The sequence below is a fragment of the Oryctolagus cuniculus genome, chromosome 16 (genome assembly GCF_964237555.1).
Source record: "Oryctolagus cuniculus chromosome 16, mOryCun1.1, whole genome shotgun sequence".
In the NCBI taxonomy this organism is placed as follows: Eukaryota; Metazoa; Chordata; class Mammalia; order Lagomorpha; family Leporidae; genus Oryctolagus; species Oryctolagus cuniculus.
This window is the reverse complement of record NC_091447.1, coordinates 39,264,430-39,282,415: the sequence shown is the minus strand read 5'-3', so window position 1 is coordinate 39,282,415 and position 17,986 is coordinate 39,264,430. Positions and strand designations below refer to the sequence as shown.

General features: G+C 56.2%; 1 protein-coding gene and 1 long non-coding RNA gene across 2 annotated transcripts in view; one reads left to right on the top strand and one right to left on the bottom strand.

The window, feature by feature from the left end:
• LOC127492624 (uncharacterized) overlaps window positions 1-11,599 on the bottom strand; it is a 48,102-nt gene extending 36,503 nt beyond the window's left edge. Inside the window, exon 1 of the long non-coding RNA XR_011382990.1 lies at window positions 11,111-11,599. This is a non-coding gene — a long non-coding RNA (uncharacterized lncRNA). The remainder of the gene's footprint in view (window positions 1-11,110) is intronic.
• Window positions 11,600-12,428: 829 nt separating this feature from the next.
• On the top strand, window positions 12,429-17,773 carry DLX6 (distal-less homeobox 6). The gene is made up of 3 exons (XM_051852954.2): window positions 12,429-13,288; window positions 14,509-14,702; window positions 16,451-17,773. Exons 1-3 carry the CDS (start codon window positions 12,850-12,852, stop codon window positions 16,700-16,702), a joined length of 885 nt encoding a protein of 294 aa, XP_051708914.1. The 5' UTR covers window positions 12,429-12,849; the 3' UTR covers window positions 16,703-17,773.
• Window positions 17,774-17,986: the final 213 nt, after the last annotated feature.

The following is a 17,986-nucleotide window of genomic DNA, read 5'->3' as shown; positions in this document are numbered from 1 at the left end:
AAAAGGAAAGGAAGAAAAAAAAAAGAAAGAAAGAAAAGGGGGGAAAAAAGCGCGAGGAGCCCATGAGTGCCGGCCTTCCTGTCTGTCATCCCTTTACAAAATCCTGCGCGCAAAGCTGAGCGGCGTGCTGTCAGGGCTAATAACGTCTGCCGACGGGCGGAGGGGCCGCGCGCGTCCCCGCACAATGTTCCCATTTATTAAATCGAGGGCTGCTTTTAAAATTGCAAAGATCTTTGGTTCAGCGAAAATTAAAACCAAGATGTAGGAAGTTACATGATGCAACAATTATTCGTGTCCTATCAGAGGCTCAAACCCGGATCTGGGCTTTCTTCTGGCTTGGCGGGGGGGGGGGGTGATGTGGGGGAGGGGGGGGTCTGGGGGAATCCGGGGCCAGGAGGTTGCTGGAGGCAAAACACAAATCCGTGCGCCCTGCAGGTAAGCGGCGAGCAACTGAACGCCGGAGAGCGCGTGGGGCGCCGCGCGCAGCTCGCGGGTCACGCACGACGCGGAGCCCAGCCACCGCTTCCCCAGCAGAGACTTTGAACATAATGGGGGCGATTTCTCACCTACTGAGATCCCTTTCCGGAAAAGACCCTTCTCCTGCTCCGAGGAGCTGGATCCCTCGCGCCCGCTTAGAGGGTCCTAGAGGGGCTCAGAGGACGTCCTCGAAGGCGTCCCCAAAGCCGCAAGGTGGGCGCTGAGAGGCCCAGCGCAGACCTCACACGTGCGGCTGGCCTGAGGCCTGGGGGTGCCGCGGCTGGGCCTGGCCGGTGACCGGCCCTGGCGCCCGGCCAGGTCTTGGGCTATCTGCTGAGTAGAACCCAGCCAGGCCCAGGGCCGCAGAGGGGCAGGGCGGGGGTCGAGGCCGAGGGGGGGGGGGCTAGCGGCGGAGCTGACTCGCACTCTCCCTCGGATGCACGGGTAGGGCCCTGGCCACCGCGTAGAGGGGAGAAGGCAGCGAGGGGACCTACAACAAAGAGAACATTAGATGTTCACCGTCTTTGCAAGAAAAGGGATGGTGGAGAGGTACGCATAAGACCCCGAACTGCGGGGACCCTAAGAGACAGCAGGGGCTGGGGTCCCGAGTCGGGGGGCGGCCGAGGGAGGAGAGGGGTCGCCGGCTCGGGTGTGAGGCGCTCCCGCGTCTGAGAACGGTGGGAAGAGGGGATGACGGGGAAACCTTTGTTTAATGAGGAAACCTAATTATTGCGCATCTGGAAGTCTAGGTCCCAACTCGGAGACGCCGCGGGTCCCCCGAGGGGCGCAGCGCGCATGCCCCAGCCGTCGGATTTGCATGACAAGGCGCACACGTGAGCCCGCTGGCGCGCAGCCCGCACCGCCGCGGCCGCCAATGGAATCCCCCGCGCGCTGCGCCGCCGGCTCCCACCGACACTTCGGTCCCCCCACCCCACACACACGGCAGGCCTTTAAAACCCACTTTCAAAAATAAAAAGAGTGTTTTAGTATTGATTCTCACCTAGCCACTGGGGCTTTCTGTAGGAAATCGACACATTGGAGGACGACAAACACATTTACTGCAAGCAACGGTTAAAGTATTCAGAATTTAAGGAAAAGTTAGAAGGCAAAAGAGAGGGGGCTGTTTAAAGAGCATCTGCAGGAAGTCAAGAAATCCTGGGAGCCTCAGGGTTGGCCAACGCTCACTCCCTGTGCCTTACTTGTTGTTGCCAGCAAAGCACCCTTGGATAGACCAAGGCCTCAAAAGCAGAATCTTCCCGGGCAAGGCCTGGTTGCAGGCAGCAACCACAACCCCAGCCCTTCCTCACCTCCTTCCCAGCCATCCGTGGTTGCCAGGGAAACGGAAGCCAACAGCTGCACTCCCCCTTCCTTTCCCAGACAGCAAAGTGGCCTGCAGGGCGAGGTCCACATCTGTGCAATGGGGCTAATTATAGAAAGGCAGGTAAGTGACAGGAACCTCTGCCTGCTCTGGGCCTCTCTTGCCCCTCAGGCTCCAAGGCTGGAGACATGGAGTTGATTCTCTGCAGCTACAGGAGGGGTGAGCCAGCTGGGAGATGTCCATCGCGCTGCCCCTTCTGCACACCGGGGCTGCAGGGGGCTGCAGCCCCATGCCCTTTCCAGCCTACACTCCTGCCAGGACCACTGTCCACACACCAGCCTCCAGTGCCCCAGGCAACAGCACTCAGCCTCAGCTTTAAGAAAACTGCTAGTTCTTCTCTCTGAAATAAAACAGGTGAGGATTATTATATGCAGTCCCTCTTCCCATTTGTGTAATTCACAAGTCTCCAACGTGGGAATAGGCTTCAAATGCATTTGGGCAGGTACATGCATTAGAGTGCTCAGCTCCAATAATGGGAGGCTTGTCTGCAGGTCTGTAGTTACAGCATGCCCCCACCTTGGTTTTGCGAATATGAATCAGACCTCCACCCCCAGCCCCGACAAAACGCAAGACACAAAAACATGACCCCGAGGGCTTCACCTTTGCATCTGAAGTCAATATTTATTTGACTGGTAAGTATTTAAGTTGGCGTATTGTTGAAGCACATAGCTTCCAATAGCCATGCGTGGTTTCAAAGGGGGAGACACCTACTGGATTTTCAGCGATGCCAGCTGGCAGTCTCTTTGTAGAACAAGCTTTCTCAGATTGTCTCTGCAGTTACCCTTTCTCCTAAACTGACCCAGCACGGTCAGGAGCGTCTGCTTCAGTCCTCTGGGGCTTCAGGATGTGAAAGCCATATTGTTGCGAAGACTTTCTGAGCACTTTGGATTTTAGGCTTGTACTTCTAAGACTCCCCTTTGTGCTTTAAGGAACAGGGAAAGGATAGTGTGTTTGAAAGGAGACATGGGCCTAATCAATGATTTGCACTGATCTCAGCTGAAGCAAAATCCCCTTTTCCTGTCTTGTGGGTGGCTGGGATAAGTCAGATTTGTCTTCTGGAGCAACTGGGGAAAGTTGAATGGACTTAAGTCTCAGAGCCACACCGTGGCCTCTTTCTAAAGCAGGTGTCAGATCACCCGTGAAGCCAACTTTGCTGACAAGTCATTGTCACCCCTGAGAGAGTAGACCAGCAGGCTGCGATGCAGAGGTGTGCACCCAGCACAGTGACCCAGCACCCAGTCTCTGGAGCCACCACTCACAGGCACCCTCAGCTCTAGCCCAGGGGGGCCCTGCAAAGTCTCTCTGTGTCACCATTGCACTGACCTCAGACCCAGAGGGCCATCAGCACCTTGGGCTTGTGTGTGTTTGGTTTGAAGAAGAAAACAAAACCCCCAAGCCGACCTGGGAGCGTCTTCCTTCCTGTGTGGGGCTAACGTCTTCTGACTTTGAAACTGGTCAAATTATGAAGAGGCAGGGAGAGGGGTTAAAGGGGAAGATTATTGCAGACGCTGACTACAAAAACACAGCCCACAGGGCAGAAGCATGGGCCCAGGGTGGACTCCATGGAGGACTCAGGATGGAGCCTTGCATCAGCTGGGGACAATCATGCACCTCTCCTGTTTGGGGCCATCAGGGGAGGAGAGACCTGGGGGAGGGGCGATTCCCTTTCTATGGCACAGATCAGCCAAGGGAGGCAAAAAGAGGAAACGGGGTACTGAACTCTCATCCCAGAGATGCCTGCTCTGCGGCCCTCTGGAGTGACCAGGGTCCCCTGATGGCGCCAACACGGGACTTGGAAGGTGCTCCAGGGAGCTTTCCTCTCGCTGTTTCACTAGACGGGGCGGCTAAACCAAGTCAGTCCAGCCCGCAGGAGGCAGCGCCCCAGCGCGGGGCGCTCACTCGGCCCTTCGCGGCCCGTGGGCAGGTAGCAAGCCCGGCGAGCAGCGCGTTGTCCCGGCAGGCGTTTTCAAACAACTTGAATTACAGGCTACATCTTGAATATGAATTAGCCTTGCGCGCTGGTGTGACTTCGCTTTGAAACTCGACTTGTCAAAGTATGGTTTTAATTAAACGTCTTCCGGCCTCGAAAGATTACATGTTTTGTAAAATATATCCTAGCATGAAATTTACTTCCACGATCTGAAATTAGGTTCCTTGTAAACGTTTTCATAAAAAAAGAAATAGGAGGGTGCGTGTGTGAGAGAGAATGGAGCAGTTCTTACTCGCCGCGGTCTTTTAAGGCGCTCAGCCAATGGGCCCCGGTGCCCGCCAGGTCCCAGGCCGGCCCGCCAGCCCCGCTGGAGAGACTGCGCGCCCGGGACCAGCAAGTAACCCGAATCCGCCCGGCAGGCGCAGCCCGCGCTGCGTGTGCACTTGGAGACAATTCAGCAGACAGACAAGTTAATCCCGCACTGATTTGTTTCGGATCCATCTGCAGGACGCCGGATACCCCCCTCGGCTGGCTGCCGGGCCGACACCTGCCTCCCTCGCCATCCCAGGCCGCTGCGCTTGCCCCTTGGGAGGCAGTGACAGAGAACGGCTGGGCCCCCACGCACCACCTTAAAGTTCTCCTTGAAGAAGTCCTGGCTAATACTGAGAACAACAGCAATACCCATCAGCAGCCATTCAATCTCAAAGCTGGTACCGAGGGAGAAGGAGACCCTGTGGGCTCTCCGTTACCATCCTGGGGGCGTCCGTCCCCCACGTAGCCCTCTGAGAAAAGGGGTCCTCTTTCCCTGTGTGGGGGCAGGGTAGGCGGCAGCACCGGATGCGTCTGTCTATTTGATACAGACTTCAGAGCTGGGTCCCTGTGGTATTTTCTCAGCCTAACTACTCTCTAAGGGATTCGCTGGAGCGAACCTTGGCGCACAAGGTGGGGGGGGGGGGGGGATGCTGGGGCGCACGAGGGACGGGGGCGCATCTCCTTTCTTCCAGATAATTGAGACCCAATAAAGGAGGAGGGGGTGGAGCGGCTGGGACAGATCTTCACCGCCCGCCACCCGCAACAAGCAAGACCAGTAAAGCGCCTGGCTTTCCCCCTGCCTACTCCCATTCGGTGATTGGCAAAGCGGGCCCTGGAGGCAAAGGCAATCAGTGCTCCGCGCTCTCCTTACCAGGGAAGTGTGTAGGCATTTGAAGTGTACTAAAAATAAAAAGGAGCGAGAAAATGAAAAAGGGACAGAGTGACAATTTGCGGCAGTTAAAGCGTCTACGCGATCTTGCTGGAAGAACAGAGACCCACAGCGGTTTTTGTTTTCCCAGGCCCGGTGATGCGACTAACTTGTTAGGGAATTTGCGCCCCAGGTTGTGCGTGTGCTCGAGTGCGCGCCCACGCGCGTGTGCGCGTCCGCGCGCGCGGGCCTTCGGCAATCAAGGGGCCAGCTCCTAGGGTCGGAGTCGTGGGCAAGGGGGGGGGGGGCTGGGACCCTTTCTGGGCCCCTCGAAATCCCATTGACCTCAGATCCAGCCCAGTCCAGCTCTCCACACCATTCCCCGAGGCCTCGCAAGCAAGAGCGTCTGGGCTGGCGTTGGCCCACCACTTCCTGCAGGAACTTTGGCGCAAGTTTTCAGCTCCAGGGTGTCTAACGTTAAAGGGGGGAGGAGGGGGGGCAGACATAATACTAACTTTTATTTCACAACCACCCCAAACGCAAGGATGCAGGGTGGGGTGGGCAGGGGAGGGGGGCAGCCAGCCAAATCAAAGCTTGGGAGACATTTTGACAGCGCTCTTGAAATATTACTGTTAATTTTTGGAAGGTTTTCAAGAAGAGAAAGGGGGGAGGGGCTTGAGACAAGTACAACTTTCTCCTGTCTGTCACTCAAGCGGCCAGAGAGGGCTCCCACCTCCTGCACAGGCGGGGACACACAGTGGGAAATTGCTTCAAGATACAGCGGGGCTCTCTTCTCCCCCCCCCCCCCAGCTTTCCTGAGCTGTGAACTTTGCAGAGAGGGTGACAAGATTTGGAGGGTCCTGGGTGTCACAAAGCAAAAAACAGACAAAATCCGTGCCTAACCTGGACCCCCGGGATCAGAAGGCTTAACCCCGGGCTGCGCCCTCCAGGCCAGGCGCCCAAACTGGCACCCCAAGTCGCTCGGAGCCCCCAGCCCCGCCGCCCCCTTCCCCGAGGCGGGGGAGGGGACTATTTGGCGCAGCCACCTCCCTGGTCCAGCCCAGGCTGGCTTCAATGAAAGCTGGCAAATCCGGCGAGTCTCGCAGAAATTTTCTTCAACCCTAATTCAATTTTAAAGCGGATTTTTACTATTAAGAACGCTGCCGAGCAACACATTGAATTAATCTGACTGTACGGTTTTAATTACAGTGAGGGTTTCTCTACAAATCTGTACAAGACAGTGGCTGGCTCTCGGAGGATCCCGGCCTGCTGAATTCCATTACCCCGGCCCGGGTGCCTGCAGACGGCGTCGCGTGGGAGGCAGCTGCGGGCGTGGGCGTTCCCGCGGCCCTCGCCTCCGCGCGCCCTCCGCGCTCCTGCGTCGCGGCCCCGGCTTCACCGGGGCCCGAGGGTAACCCCGGAAGCCCACCTGCGTGTTGGGCACAGCGTGGCTAACAGCGGATAAGCTGCCTTTGCTTTTTAGCTCCCGGGCCCAAGACTTCATCCCCCAGAGACTCGTTCACGAAAGGGCTCGCTTTGTCCGGGGAGGCGAGCTCGTTGGTAGATTTTTAAAGGGTCCTCCCGCTTCTCTGTCGCAGCTGTCAGAGTGGGCAACTGTCTGTTTAGGGAGAAACAGGCCACGGAGTGCCGAGGGGAGCAGGAGAAAGGGGCAGCATCCTTGCTCCTTTTGGGGTCTCCCCTGCACCCCTACCCCTCGTCCCAGACCCTGGAGGTTTTACTCCGTGAATTTAACACACACCGCAGGCCCACAGGCAAACAGGGCCACTCGTATCAGCTTCAGTTTTGTTGATTTATTGTGCAGCTAACACGGTGGGCCAATGGTCCCCAGTGAAAAGGCCCAAGGAAGAGAAGGAGAGCAAAGAACGGGCACCGTGAACAGAGTCCCACTCATTCTTTTCCACCCACTGGCATATTCTCTCTGTAACTCCCTTCCCTTCTATGCCCCCTGCTTCTGCGGCCTGTGCTTCCCAGAGACTGGGAACCCAAACAGGAGCCAGCCACAGGGACACCAGCTCTCCCTGTGGACAGCGAGAGTCCAAGGCTGGAGCTCCATAGGGAAGGGGCCCTGCTTGAAACAATGAAAGGGGTAGAAGCACTTTTGCTTTCTGCAAAAATTGGTGAAAACTACAGAAAAAATAAATGATCCCATTCCCAGGGTGGCATGGGCCACCAGAGGCATTCAGGAAATTTGTGTGTTTTACTACACAAAAGAAAAGAGGGCACAGTTGCAAGAATGGGGTTTTTAAAACAATCCTAGCTTCTAGGGCTCTTAGATCTTTGACCCTCTAGGGTGAGTTTTGCTCGAAACCCTAACAAATTTCCTTCTCACTTACTGGAATGTTCCAAAATAAAGATGAGAAGAAACGCCTCTGAACAGGTATGAATATGGAAACCACTAGCACATCACAAGGGCGATCAGATACAGAATCAACCTCTCTCTCTCTAATGAAAAAAGTGGTTTTACCTTATTTTTTGGTTGTAACAAGGGAGCCATCTAAGAGCTCCTGTGATAGCAAGAGGGTGTTTCCCAACCCCGGAGCTGCTGAGGAGCTGTCCCAAGCCCGGTGCTCTGGTAACCTGAGGCGTTTGCTGCGACTTTGCTGTTTTTCCACCGACTTACACAGAAGATGCTGCAGGCATTTAGGAAGACCACTGGGCAGCTATATTAACTCCTTATTATGCCTAAAAATAGCCTGCCGCTTCCTGTTGATGCTTGTTCCCTGCTACTCTGGGGCTACATTTGTCCTCCAGTGGTCAAGGGGTCCTGCTTTCCAGAGCCAGGCTTGATGACAGCTGATTCTAACCCCCACTCCTTCCCCTAGCAGGGCAGTCTTGGTTTAGCCTACAAATTAAAAGACAAACACCAGCACTGATCTTGTTTTAATCTAAGCGTTTCAACTGTGGAGCTCACCCCTCCTTGCCCTGCCCCAGGCATGTACTAGGGAGTCCTGTGCTTGAGTGGGAGTGAAGAAGGAGGGAAAGAAGGAAGGAGGGAGGGAGGGAGGGAGGGAGGGAGGGAGGGAGGGAAGACAGGTATGCAGAAAAGATGGGAGTGCACTGTGCCCCTGGGCCCAGTCTATGGAAGGAAGTTCTGGGTGATGACAATACATGGAAATGCACTCAATGAGTCTGTGGCCCTGGTTACTGGGCTCCAGCTTTGAAAATGCCTGGAGCAGGGGCCTCAGTCAGAGACCTGTTAGTTAATAGTCTCCAAACTGGACAATCTCAAAAGTCTGCGAAGCCCCCTGGTGGGCCAGTGCCATGTTAGAGATTCCTAACTGCCTGTTATGGGGACCCAGGGCTGGAGAAATGCAGGAAACGCCCCCAAACTTCGGCAAGGCTCCTCCTGGCTGTGGAATCAACAGAACCCACTAGTTAGCTGGACCTGGGGAGCCTGGGAGGGGAGGGTGTTAATATGGACATTGGAGTTTTAGCACTAGAGAAAATAACACCAACATCTCAGTATCTTCTTCCTGGCCTGTTATTTTCAGCTACTACTGGCAAAGATACCATCACTGCCAAGGGCTAAGAAAGGAGAAGCCGAAGTCTGCTTGTGGCCCAGAGCTTTGGCAGGTGGGGGAGGGAGGTGTAGAGAAGGGTGTCTGAGTTTCTAGGATATGGGCACCATATTTTACAATGAATGAGGAAAAAGACCAGCTAGATATATATATATTTTTTTACACCAATGTCTCCTGTTGAGAAGGGGTTTCTTAGCATGGCTGTGTAAATCAACACCCAGTTATTTCTTTGAATTCAAAGGCTATTTATCCAGGTCTAATTTCTTTAGAATTAACGTGACAACTGAGCTCAACTTAGCAACCGAACCCAGCTAGGCCCTGCCAAGCTTGACTGTATTTCTGCAGCCCGAGAGAAGGCAACCCAGGGCCCCCAGCAGTCTGGTGCCAGGAAACACCGGTCCAGGGCTGGAGCTGCCCAGGCTCCAACCCAAAGAGCCCATCTCTCCAACTGGGGCCTCTGGTAGGTGGACCAGCAAGGTCTGGTGTTGGAATTAGGCAAGAATTTCCTTCTCCATAGCACAGCCCCAGCACGGAGCCCTCTACCCCTCACCACCTTAAACAGCAAAATGCAGCCTTGGCCTCAGATGCTGCCCCTCTCAAACTTCTCAGTGAGTATGACCCTCAAGCACTACAGCCCCAGAGTGAGCCCTAGGGCTCCGCTCCTTCCCATTCTATATTTTGAATGCTAAAGCCTTCACCCGCCTGGCCTGCTCTCCTTCTACCCACAAAGGTTGGCTGGGCCTCCCCAGCAGGCAAGACAAAGAGGTAGAAGCCAGCGCCACGAAATGGAGGCCCTGAGCTCTGTGCCTCTTTTGCAAGGCCCCGAAGAACCGAGTTGGCCTCTTGCAGAAGGGCTTGGTGGTACAAACTGGACAATGGGTGGCTCCAGCTGCTGGGCCCCTTTACCGCAGCTTCTGACACAGGGCAAAGGCCTGGGAAGCTGAGCTGCCCGGTTCAACTGGGTAGAAATGAGCACCCCAGCCACAGCTGGCCTCTGCACTCTGAACCCCCGTGGTGTGGCTGGTGGCTAGGGCCACACGTGGCCGCTACTGGAGGGGGGGGGGCGCCACCTTGACACCCTCTGTGGGGCCACACCAGTTCCTCAGCTCCCCATTCCTGAGCGTAGGAGAAAGTAGGGCGCTCCTGCCTGCCGTTTGGAGTGTGTCCCACCAGTGCACACTGAGAGTGTGCGAGGCCCCTTCGTTCACTGCACTCCCCAAGCCCACCCAGGGTCTCCCAGCAGGTCTCTGCATGACCTAGCTCCAATGCAACAGTGCAGGGACTCTCTCCCCAGCTAATGCGGGAGGCATATGAGCCTTGAAACTTCAGCCTGCTCCATTGCAGTCTACCCAGCTATCTCAGACGTTCAATAAAGAGAGAGAGGGAGGAGAGAGAGAAAGGAAGAGAGAGAAAAATCTTTGCTTAATGGAAATCGCTGTCCCTGGGTGTGGTGCTCTACTTGAGGACCTGCCATGCGGGGTCCCGCTCCGGGTGCGGCCCGAAGTGTGGGAAGCAGGCAAAGAAAGCCAGGCACCTGCGAGCAATAGGGGAGAAACAGAGGAGCGCTGGGGGAAACTCTGGAGCCGTGTTAAAAGCAAGGTGCTGGGGATAAAGCAATGAACTGCCACGTCTCCCTGCGAGCTTCGAGGGTCTTACAGGCTCGGGGCGCAGCCGGGCTGTGCCAAGAGCTTCCCCGGGGCGGGGGGAGCTTCTCCCCTCCGGACCTCTTCTTCAGGGGCCCCCACAAACGCCCCATCACCCGGCCCACCTTTGCACTTTCCTAGCAGCGTTTTTGGTTGTTGTTTTCCTTCACTGCCGATTTGTAAACGCGTGGATCAGGTTACTGGTCCGCGCGCTAAAGTGCAGCTCTTGTGAAAAGGAAGGGGAACAAGGTAGGCCACTTAAAAATGAATTCAGAGTTACTGAACCGGCTCCCAAGTCTCCAGACTTGAGGAGGGGACGCGGGGAGCGAATGCCGCTGTCCTGGCGATCCTGGAGAAAACCCGCGGGCGGCGGGCTTCTGGTCGCCCCGTAAAGCAAAGAGAGGAAAGAAAGAAAAGGCAAAAGGCAAGCTGACCGGGCCGTGCCTGGAGACCCCGGATTGGGAGCGGGGCGAGCAGCCTGCCCGAGCCGTGCCGGCGAGCTTCGCGCACCGCGCAGAGCCGGGGCGTTTGTCCGCAGCCACCTGGTCCCGGAGTCTCGGGCGCCGGCAGCACCGCGGAATTCTCTACCCTTGGGCTCCTTAGGGGCCGGACGGGTCTAGGCGCAGTCGAGTGCAAAAACAAAACAAAACAAAACCCCCAAAAAACAAAGACCAAAAAGTCGCCAGTAGCTTCCCCAAGGGTAGACACGGACTCGCTCGCAACCTCCAGACCCGGCGACGCAGGGTTGTGAGCTTGCACGTCTCTCCCCAGGGCTCGCGGCGCAAACCGAAAGCCGGCGCCGAGCCCGCAGGGGTCTGCAGGTTTTGCCCACCCAGTCTGGATTCCTCCCCATCACCCCCGACAGCGCGGGCTCCCTGCGCCTTGCACGGCCCCAGGGCCGGGGCGCCTAGTCCGGCCCGGCCCGCCGTCCTGCACGCCCGGCCCCTGGCTCGGCGTTCCTACCTGGTGGTCGGGCCTGGGCTGCGTCCCGGGGCTCCGCCGTCTCCGCTCGGCTGCCTGGAGCCCGGAGGGAGAGCGGTTAGATCCGCAGTCCTGGGCTGCTCCGAACTTAATGTCTTTCCCCAGTCCATCTTTGAAAGAGAAGTGGTTCTACCACCTGGATGTGCGGATATAAATCCCCTTGCAAATAATAAATGGATTAATAATAACAAGGTATGAAGTTCTTTTTATAGAAAAAAAGGAGAGAATTGAAACTAAATGCGGCAGTTAGACAACCATTTTGATAAGAGGATAATTGAGGCGACACTGGTGTATAATTAGAGGATAATTTATGCTATATCCACTTTTATTCCACCTCCCAAAATAAACCCAGTCCATAATCATTACAGGCAAATTGTTCTGAATTTTATAGCAGCAATTTGAACAAAGTACTGCAGTTAATCATGGGAGATTTTTGTGTATTCCTGATTAGAGCTCTAATTGCCTCCTTCCAGAAAGTAAAAATAACTGTAAAACGACTCTATTTTTATCATTAACAATGTTGACAATAAAATAAAATCAATTGGAATTGTAATCGAGAGACAAATTTAGGACGAAGGCACTTTTACTTGGGTAGTTTATATTGTAATCAAGATTTGCCAAACCACTAACCGCATGTATCATTTGCATATATTTGAAAGCATTACAGTAGCTTCTGTTTTCAATAGGAAAAAATGCATTACTGTCACTCCTCCAAAGATTCGCTTTCAGAGGAGGCTTCTGCCTGGAGGGGGGCGGTTAGGCCCCCCATTTCTGCCCGGCGCAGCCCGCAAGGGCAGGACCCTCGCCAGCACCGGGCCTGCTTGCTCCAGTCCTGTGCCACCCCGCGCCCCCCTCCCGCCGTGGGGTGGAGCCCAGGTGTGTGGGTTCGTCTTCCCTCTGTGGTTTCAATAAAGTGTGCCTAGGAAAATCCACGGTGACAGGGCGCTCCCCGGGGCGTGCGGCGCGAGCGGGGTGGGGGAGGAGGTCAGGGGAGGGGGCCCCGCATCTGCGAGCAGGCAGCCTACGAGGGCGCACGGGGCCTGGCCGGGCGGCCCGGGGGCTGCGACGCCGGGAGCCGGGGGGCCCGGGGCGCGAGCCGCGGCTCGACGCCTCCCTCCCTCCCCGGCCGCCCCGGGCGCCGCGGCTCGGCGCTGGGATTGGAGCCGCCGCGGGCAGGCGAAGAACTCGCCGCGAGGCGCGCGCGCCAGTGGAAGCCGTGCGCCTGTGACGTCAGGGGGCGACTGACCAATGGCGAGGCGCTGCCCTTTGGAGACAAACCATTCGACTCGTGGCGTCTGCATCAAGTCTGAAAGCAGACGCGCAACTTTCGCAGAATCCACCTTAAAATCTCTGCCTTAAACTGCACCAGCCCCCAAAAAATCCAAGGGGGGAAAGCGAGGGGGGGGAGAGCAGGTTCCCCCTCCCCCCTCTCCTCTCCCATCCCTCCCCCTTCCTCCTCCCTTGGAGTTAACAAGGCCCCGCTCACCGTATCTCTTTATATTAAAAATATATATATTAGAGAAGAGCGAGGGAGAGGGAGAACCACCTCCGCCCCCTCTTTTTTGTTGTTGTTTTTTTATTTTTTATTTTTTATTTTATTATTATTTTTTTTGCAAGGATCCCAAGAGCTAAGGTGGCTGCAGAGGGGACCGCGGCGCAAGCCAAGTGGGGGAGGGTGGAGGAAACCCGGGAGAAGGCTTTCACCAGCCCCCAAAGTTTTGATGATGACCATGACTACGATGGCTGACGGCTTGGAAAGCCAGGACTCGTCCAAATCCGCCTTCATGGAGTTCGGGCAGCAGCAGCAGCAGCAACAGCAGCAGCAGCAGCAGCAGCCCCAGCAGCAGCCGCCGCCGCCGCCGCCGCAGCAGCCGCCGCCGCCGCCGCCGCCGCACCCGCAGCAGACCTCCCCGGCCATGGCAGGCGCGCACTACCCGCTGCACTGCCTGCACTCGGCGGCGGCGGCGGCGGCGGCCGGCTCGCACCACCACCACCACCAGCACCACCACCACGGCTCGCCCTACGCGGCGGGCGGAGGCAACTCCTACAACCACCGCTCGCTCGCCGCCTACCCCTACATGAGCCACTCGCAGCACAGCCCTTACCTCCAGCCCTACCACAACAGCAGCGCGGCCGCCCAGACGCGAGGGGACGACACAGGTGAGAGGCCGCGGCGGCTGCCCGCTTCTCCCGCCCGCCCCGCTCACCGCCCCGGCGCCCGCGCCGCGGTCGGCCCCCTCCCCGCGGCGGCCGCGGCGCGCCCCCGGCCGGGCCCCCGTGCGCGCCCGCTCGCCTGGCGCCTGGCTGCCGGCCTCTCCCGGCCGGGCCCCTTGGCCGCCGCCGCCGCCGCCGCGGACCCCCGGGCCTCCTGGCGGCGCGGCCCGCGCGGCTCCCCCGCCTCCAGCGAGCCGCCGGGGCTGCGCGCCCCGCTCGGCGCCGGCTTCACCCGTCGGGCCGCAGCGCGCTCTTGCCGCGCGCCCTTTGCCCGCTCCTTCGCTGCGCTGCGGGCCCTAAGGCGCCGCAGAGCGAGTGCCACGGCTGGGGACGTCCCTGGGCCGGAACCGGGGAGCGGGTTTTGCTGCACCGAGCACGCTGGGCAGGCGGTGGCCTACTTTGCCCGGGGCGCCTCGGTGGCTTGCAGGCAAGCTAGCGCGGCCTGTGGCTCCGGTTCAACTAGTGACAATTGGGTTCTTTCCTGGGGACTTTGGGGTAACCCCCGCTTGCACCCCAGGCCGAGCCCCCTCCCTCTCCGGGTTTTCCATACCGGGGTGGCCGCTCTTTGTTCGTGGAGTCGAAGCCGAGGGCCTCGGCCACTGGTTCTCAGCGCCCAAGGGGACGAGGTTGCTGCGACCGGTTCAGCCTTAGGGGAGAGGGGGAGCTGGCCTGAGCGGCTGCTCGTGTTTGCTTTGCGGGACTGGTCCCTCTCGGCAGAATCGTTTTCAGACGCGCCGAGGGGGCTTGATGCACTGAGCTTGGAGCTGGTGCTATCAACCCAACGGGACGGGTAAGCAGCCCCAGGGACTCCAGCTCAGCCTCGGGAGCTAAGGAGCCAGGCCCTTCGAAGAGCCCCGGGCCTCCTGGCGCCGCCTCGGCCGCCGCGGAGCAGGGCTGACCGCCGGAGGGCTTGGGCGCTCCCACGGTGCAGCAGCCGGCTGCCCACTGTGAGGGCCAGGGCCCGGGGTGGGGAGAAGCTGACGCAGCCTCCCGCAGCACATGGGCACCGCGGACGCGGAGAGGTCAGGGCGGCCTGGGGACGCCTGGAGGAAACCCTTTTGGGATTTGGGGGTGGGGTGGGGGGACCCAGCACAGGCCAGGCCCAAGCAAGCGGAAGCGGCGGCAGTGGCCTCACGAGTGACCGCTCCTGTGTCATTTGCTTGCAGATCAACAAAAAACGACAGTGATCGAAAACGGGGAAATCAGGTTCAATGGAAAAGGGAAAAAGATTCGGAAACCTCGGACCATTTATTCCAGCCTGCAGCTCCAGGCTTTAAACCATCGCTTTCAGCAGACTCAGTACCTGGCCCTGCCCGAGAGAGCCGAACTGGCAGCTTCCTTAGGACTGACCCAGACGCAGGTAATTCCCAGGAAGCCCGCGTGGCCTGGAAATGCGGGCCCATTTGCAGATCCGGCAGGGAGCGCACCCGGAGCAATTCTTGGCCTGGCCAAACCAGCGTAGTGACAAATGCCTTTGCTCCAGTTGCCACTTTCCCCGGGACAACACGCACGGAATAAATGACCTGGTGTTGAATGCTACATTGGAGTTGCACATCCCCCCACAGCCCTCGGCGACCCAGCCCCAGCCTAGCGTCCTTTGGCGACCAGACTTAGTTCCATTGAGTGCTATTCCAGAGCAGAACACCACGAAAGAGAACAAACGAGTGGGAGGAAAAGATGTGCAGACCGGCGGGCAAAACCAGGCCCACCTCTCTTAAGGATTCTTTTGTAGGCCCTAGGAACTCAGAAGGATTTCAGCTCATTGGCATAGGAAGAAAAATTGTGAAGTGGAATAAGGGGTGGGGGAGGCAGGTGGGCACAGGGAAGTCAGCGCCGGCCAACTGCTCCTGTTAGGATGGAGGGTGGGTCTTTGAGCAGCTGGCCCTTGGCTGGGGGTTAAATCATGCTGGAGGCAAATGGCAGAGGTAAAGATGGAAGAGAGGTGCTCTCCAGGTCATAGCAGTGCAGCCGCGGTGAAATACAGCTCCCAGGGCTCTCAGTCCCAGTAACCGGAAGGACACGATGGGGAGGGCATTTCAGATTCCCAGGAACGGGCTTTAGGTGGACCTCGCTTACAAAGCCAGGCTGCTGGCACCTGAACTTTTTGTTCTTGTCGATTAATTTAGCTTCATGCCATGGTAGGCCCCAGCAGTGGCGGGAGACCCTCCTTTAGCAAGGGGACTTCAGGTGTTATGAGGCGGTTGCCGGGGACTAATTCTGTGGTCCCTGAATATCTCTTTTCATTGTAGCCTGCTTTCTCTGCTCTGTTGTCCCTGAGAATATTTGGGGTTTGATATGAAAGGATTCCAGGTACGCAGTGACTTGTATTCCTCTGGGAAAAGCAGAACCTCTGGCTAAGGAGTTTTAAAGCAAAAGGAAGCTGCGTTGTAGGTTCTCTTCTTCACACCAAGTGGGTCTGCAGGGCTGGTCTGTGTGTGCTGCCATCCCAGATTCCTCTGCCTTGCAGTGACTGCACTAGCAACCATGTGAGGGTTGCTGCCCACGCTGGTCTAAGCAACCTACAAAGCAGGGAATGAGGGAAGTGCAATCCTTAATCCCTGCAGGCTTATGGGGATATATGTACATCTGGAGGAAGATGCTCTGTGCAGAGCTGTATACATGGAAATAGATTCAAGGCATTTGGTTATGAATGCATTGGCTGTGAGCTGTTTGTAGCCATTTGCTCCCTGAACACGTATGGAGATGCCAGCTTTTGAGTTTGGTAAACACCAAAACAGACTACAGAAGAGGTGCATTCAATTGTATGGTTTTGATCCAAAAAGTACTCCTTAAAAAAAAAAAAGGACCCTTCTTTAGACTTTTTAGACTCTGTTATCTCATTCACTTTCTTTCTTCTTTTATTCTCACTTACACCAGGTTAGCATCCAACTCAAGAACTATAGTGACTTTAGGTAACCAGACAAGATACCTAGTAGGCTAGGAGGTGGGGATGGGTGGAAGAGGCTAGACGGAGGTGGAAGGAGGCGGGACTTGGCTCAGCTTTTGCACTGATTTTTTTTTTTTTTATATTACTTTGAAAGCCTCCAGTGACACTGGAGGCACCGGTTGGATGTTTATCGGGACTAATCATTGCTGCATTCATTCCAGGTGAAGATTTGGTTTCAGAACAAGCGCTCCAAGTTTAAGAAACTGCTGAAGCAAGGCAGCAACCCTCACGAGAGCGACCCCCTCCCCGGCTCAGCGGCTCTGTCACCGCGCTCACCGGCACTGCCCCCGGTGTGGGACGTTTCGGCCTCGGCCAAGGGCGTCAGTATGCCCCCCAACAGCTACATGCCCGGCTACTCGCACTGGTACTCCTCTCCACACCAGGACACCATGCAGAGACCACAGATGATGTGAGCTGTCTGAGGAACGCCCCAGGAAGGCGTCTGCACCTGGCAAGCAGGATCCGGGACCTGCTAGCCTCTGCCAGACGGAGCCAAAGGAGCAGGCTCGGGAGAACTCGTAGGTGTGGCGAGAAGCCAGCGGGGCGCTTGTGTGCGCTGTCTCTCTCTCTCCCTCTCTCTCTCTCTCCCTCTCTCTTTCTTTCTTTACTTTCTTTTCATTCCTCTTTACCTTTCCTCCTTTCTTTTTTCCTTTCCTTTGCTCATCAACCTTGTAACCCTGAGCAGCCTCAGTAATTGATCTTGCATCACACACACACACACACACACACACATACATGGTGGGGGGTGGGGGGGAGGGGGGAGAGAGAGAGAGAGAGAGAGAGATCGAGCGAGCATGCAACTGGTCTCTATGCCAGCACTCCTGAAGCCCCTCACTGTAAGGATATTTCCCCTTACCCCTGGGATCCAGGCTCTGAGCCTCCACTTCTCTTTGGTATCCATCAAAGTGACTTTTTTTTTTTTTACACACACTTCCCCCCACCACAAGAATCTGCACAAACATGGCAGCATTTTTACTTGTTTAATGAGCTTAAGACATTACATGGGGAAAGAGAAGCATTTTGGACTCCTGTGTTTTTATTTACCAACCCCAGACTGGTTTTTAAAAGAAAGAGAGAAAAAGAAAGAAAAAAGAAAAAACAAAAACCCTCACATAACAGCCCCTCTCTAAAGGAAAAAGAAAAACCCGGCTGTTAGAAGGTTGCCACCAAGGGAGCGCTGCATGTTTTATCCAAATGCAACAACCAGGAATGAGGATTGATTTTCAAAAGAGAAAATAAAAGAACAACCACTTTTCCCACCCTATCCCCAAACCCTGAGCTGGAACCAGGAAAGACAGAGGAAGCAACCGAAGTCACCATCCGATTGCTCTGACACCTTTGCTAGTTGAACTGGTGGCATTGAGTAAGCTAATAGGGACGTTTATATTGAGAAACATTTCTGTATATATTGTTGAATTTTAGTTGTACATATACTTTGTATGTTTTTGTCTTCTTTCATATATGGAGTAAAAGCCACAAAATGCTGGGAGTGTCTGGTCTGTTTCTGTTTCCCCATCCCTCTCCTGCCCTCCCGTTATATTTTCTATCACTCTTCAAAGAATTCCTGTTTCCTAATATGGGAAGCCCCATATATAAACATCAAGTGCCTGTGAGGATGGCGGTTTGCACCACTAGCCCTTGTCTTATGTACTTTAATATCAACTGTGGTTGTTTTCCCAGCTGCCTCTATGTTTTAG

Excerpts from the sequence above, each read along its gene's own strand:
- DLX6 (XM_051852954.2), top strand. The coding sequence starts at position 12,850 with ATGATGACCATGACTACGATGGCTGACGGCTTGGAAAGCCAGGACTCG. Across the intron at positions 13,289-14,508 it reads GACGCGAGGGGACGACACAG|ATCAACAAAAAACGACAGTG; the intron begins GTGAGAGGCCGC and ends ATTTGCTTGCAG. Across the intron at positions 14,703-16,450 it reads TAGGACTGACCCAGACGCAG|GTGAAGATTTGGTTTCAGAA; the intron begins GTAATTCCCAGG and ends CATTCATTCCAG.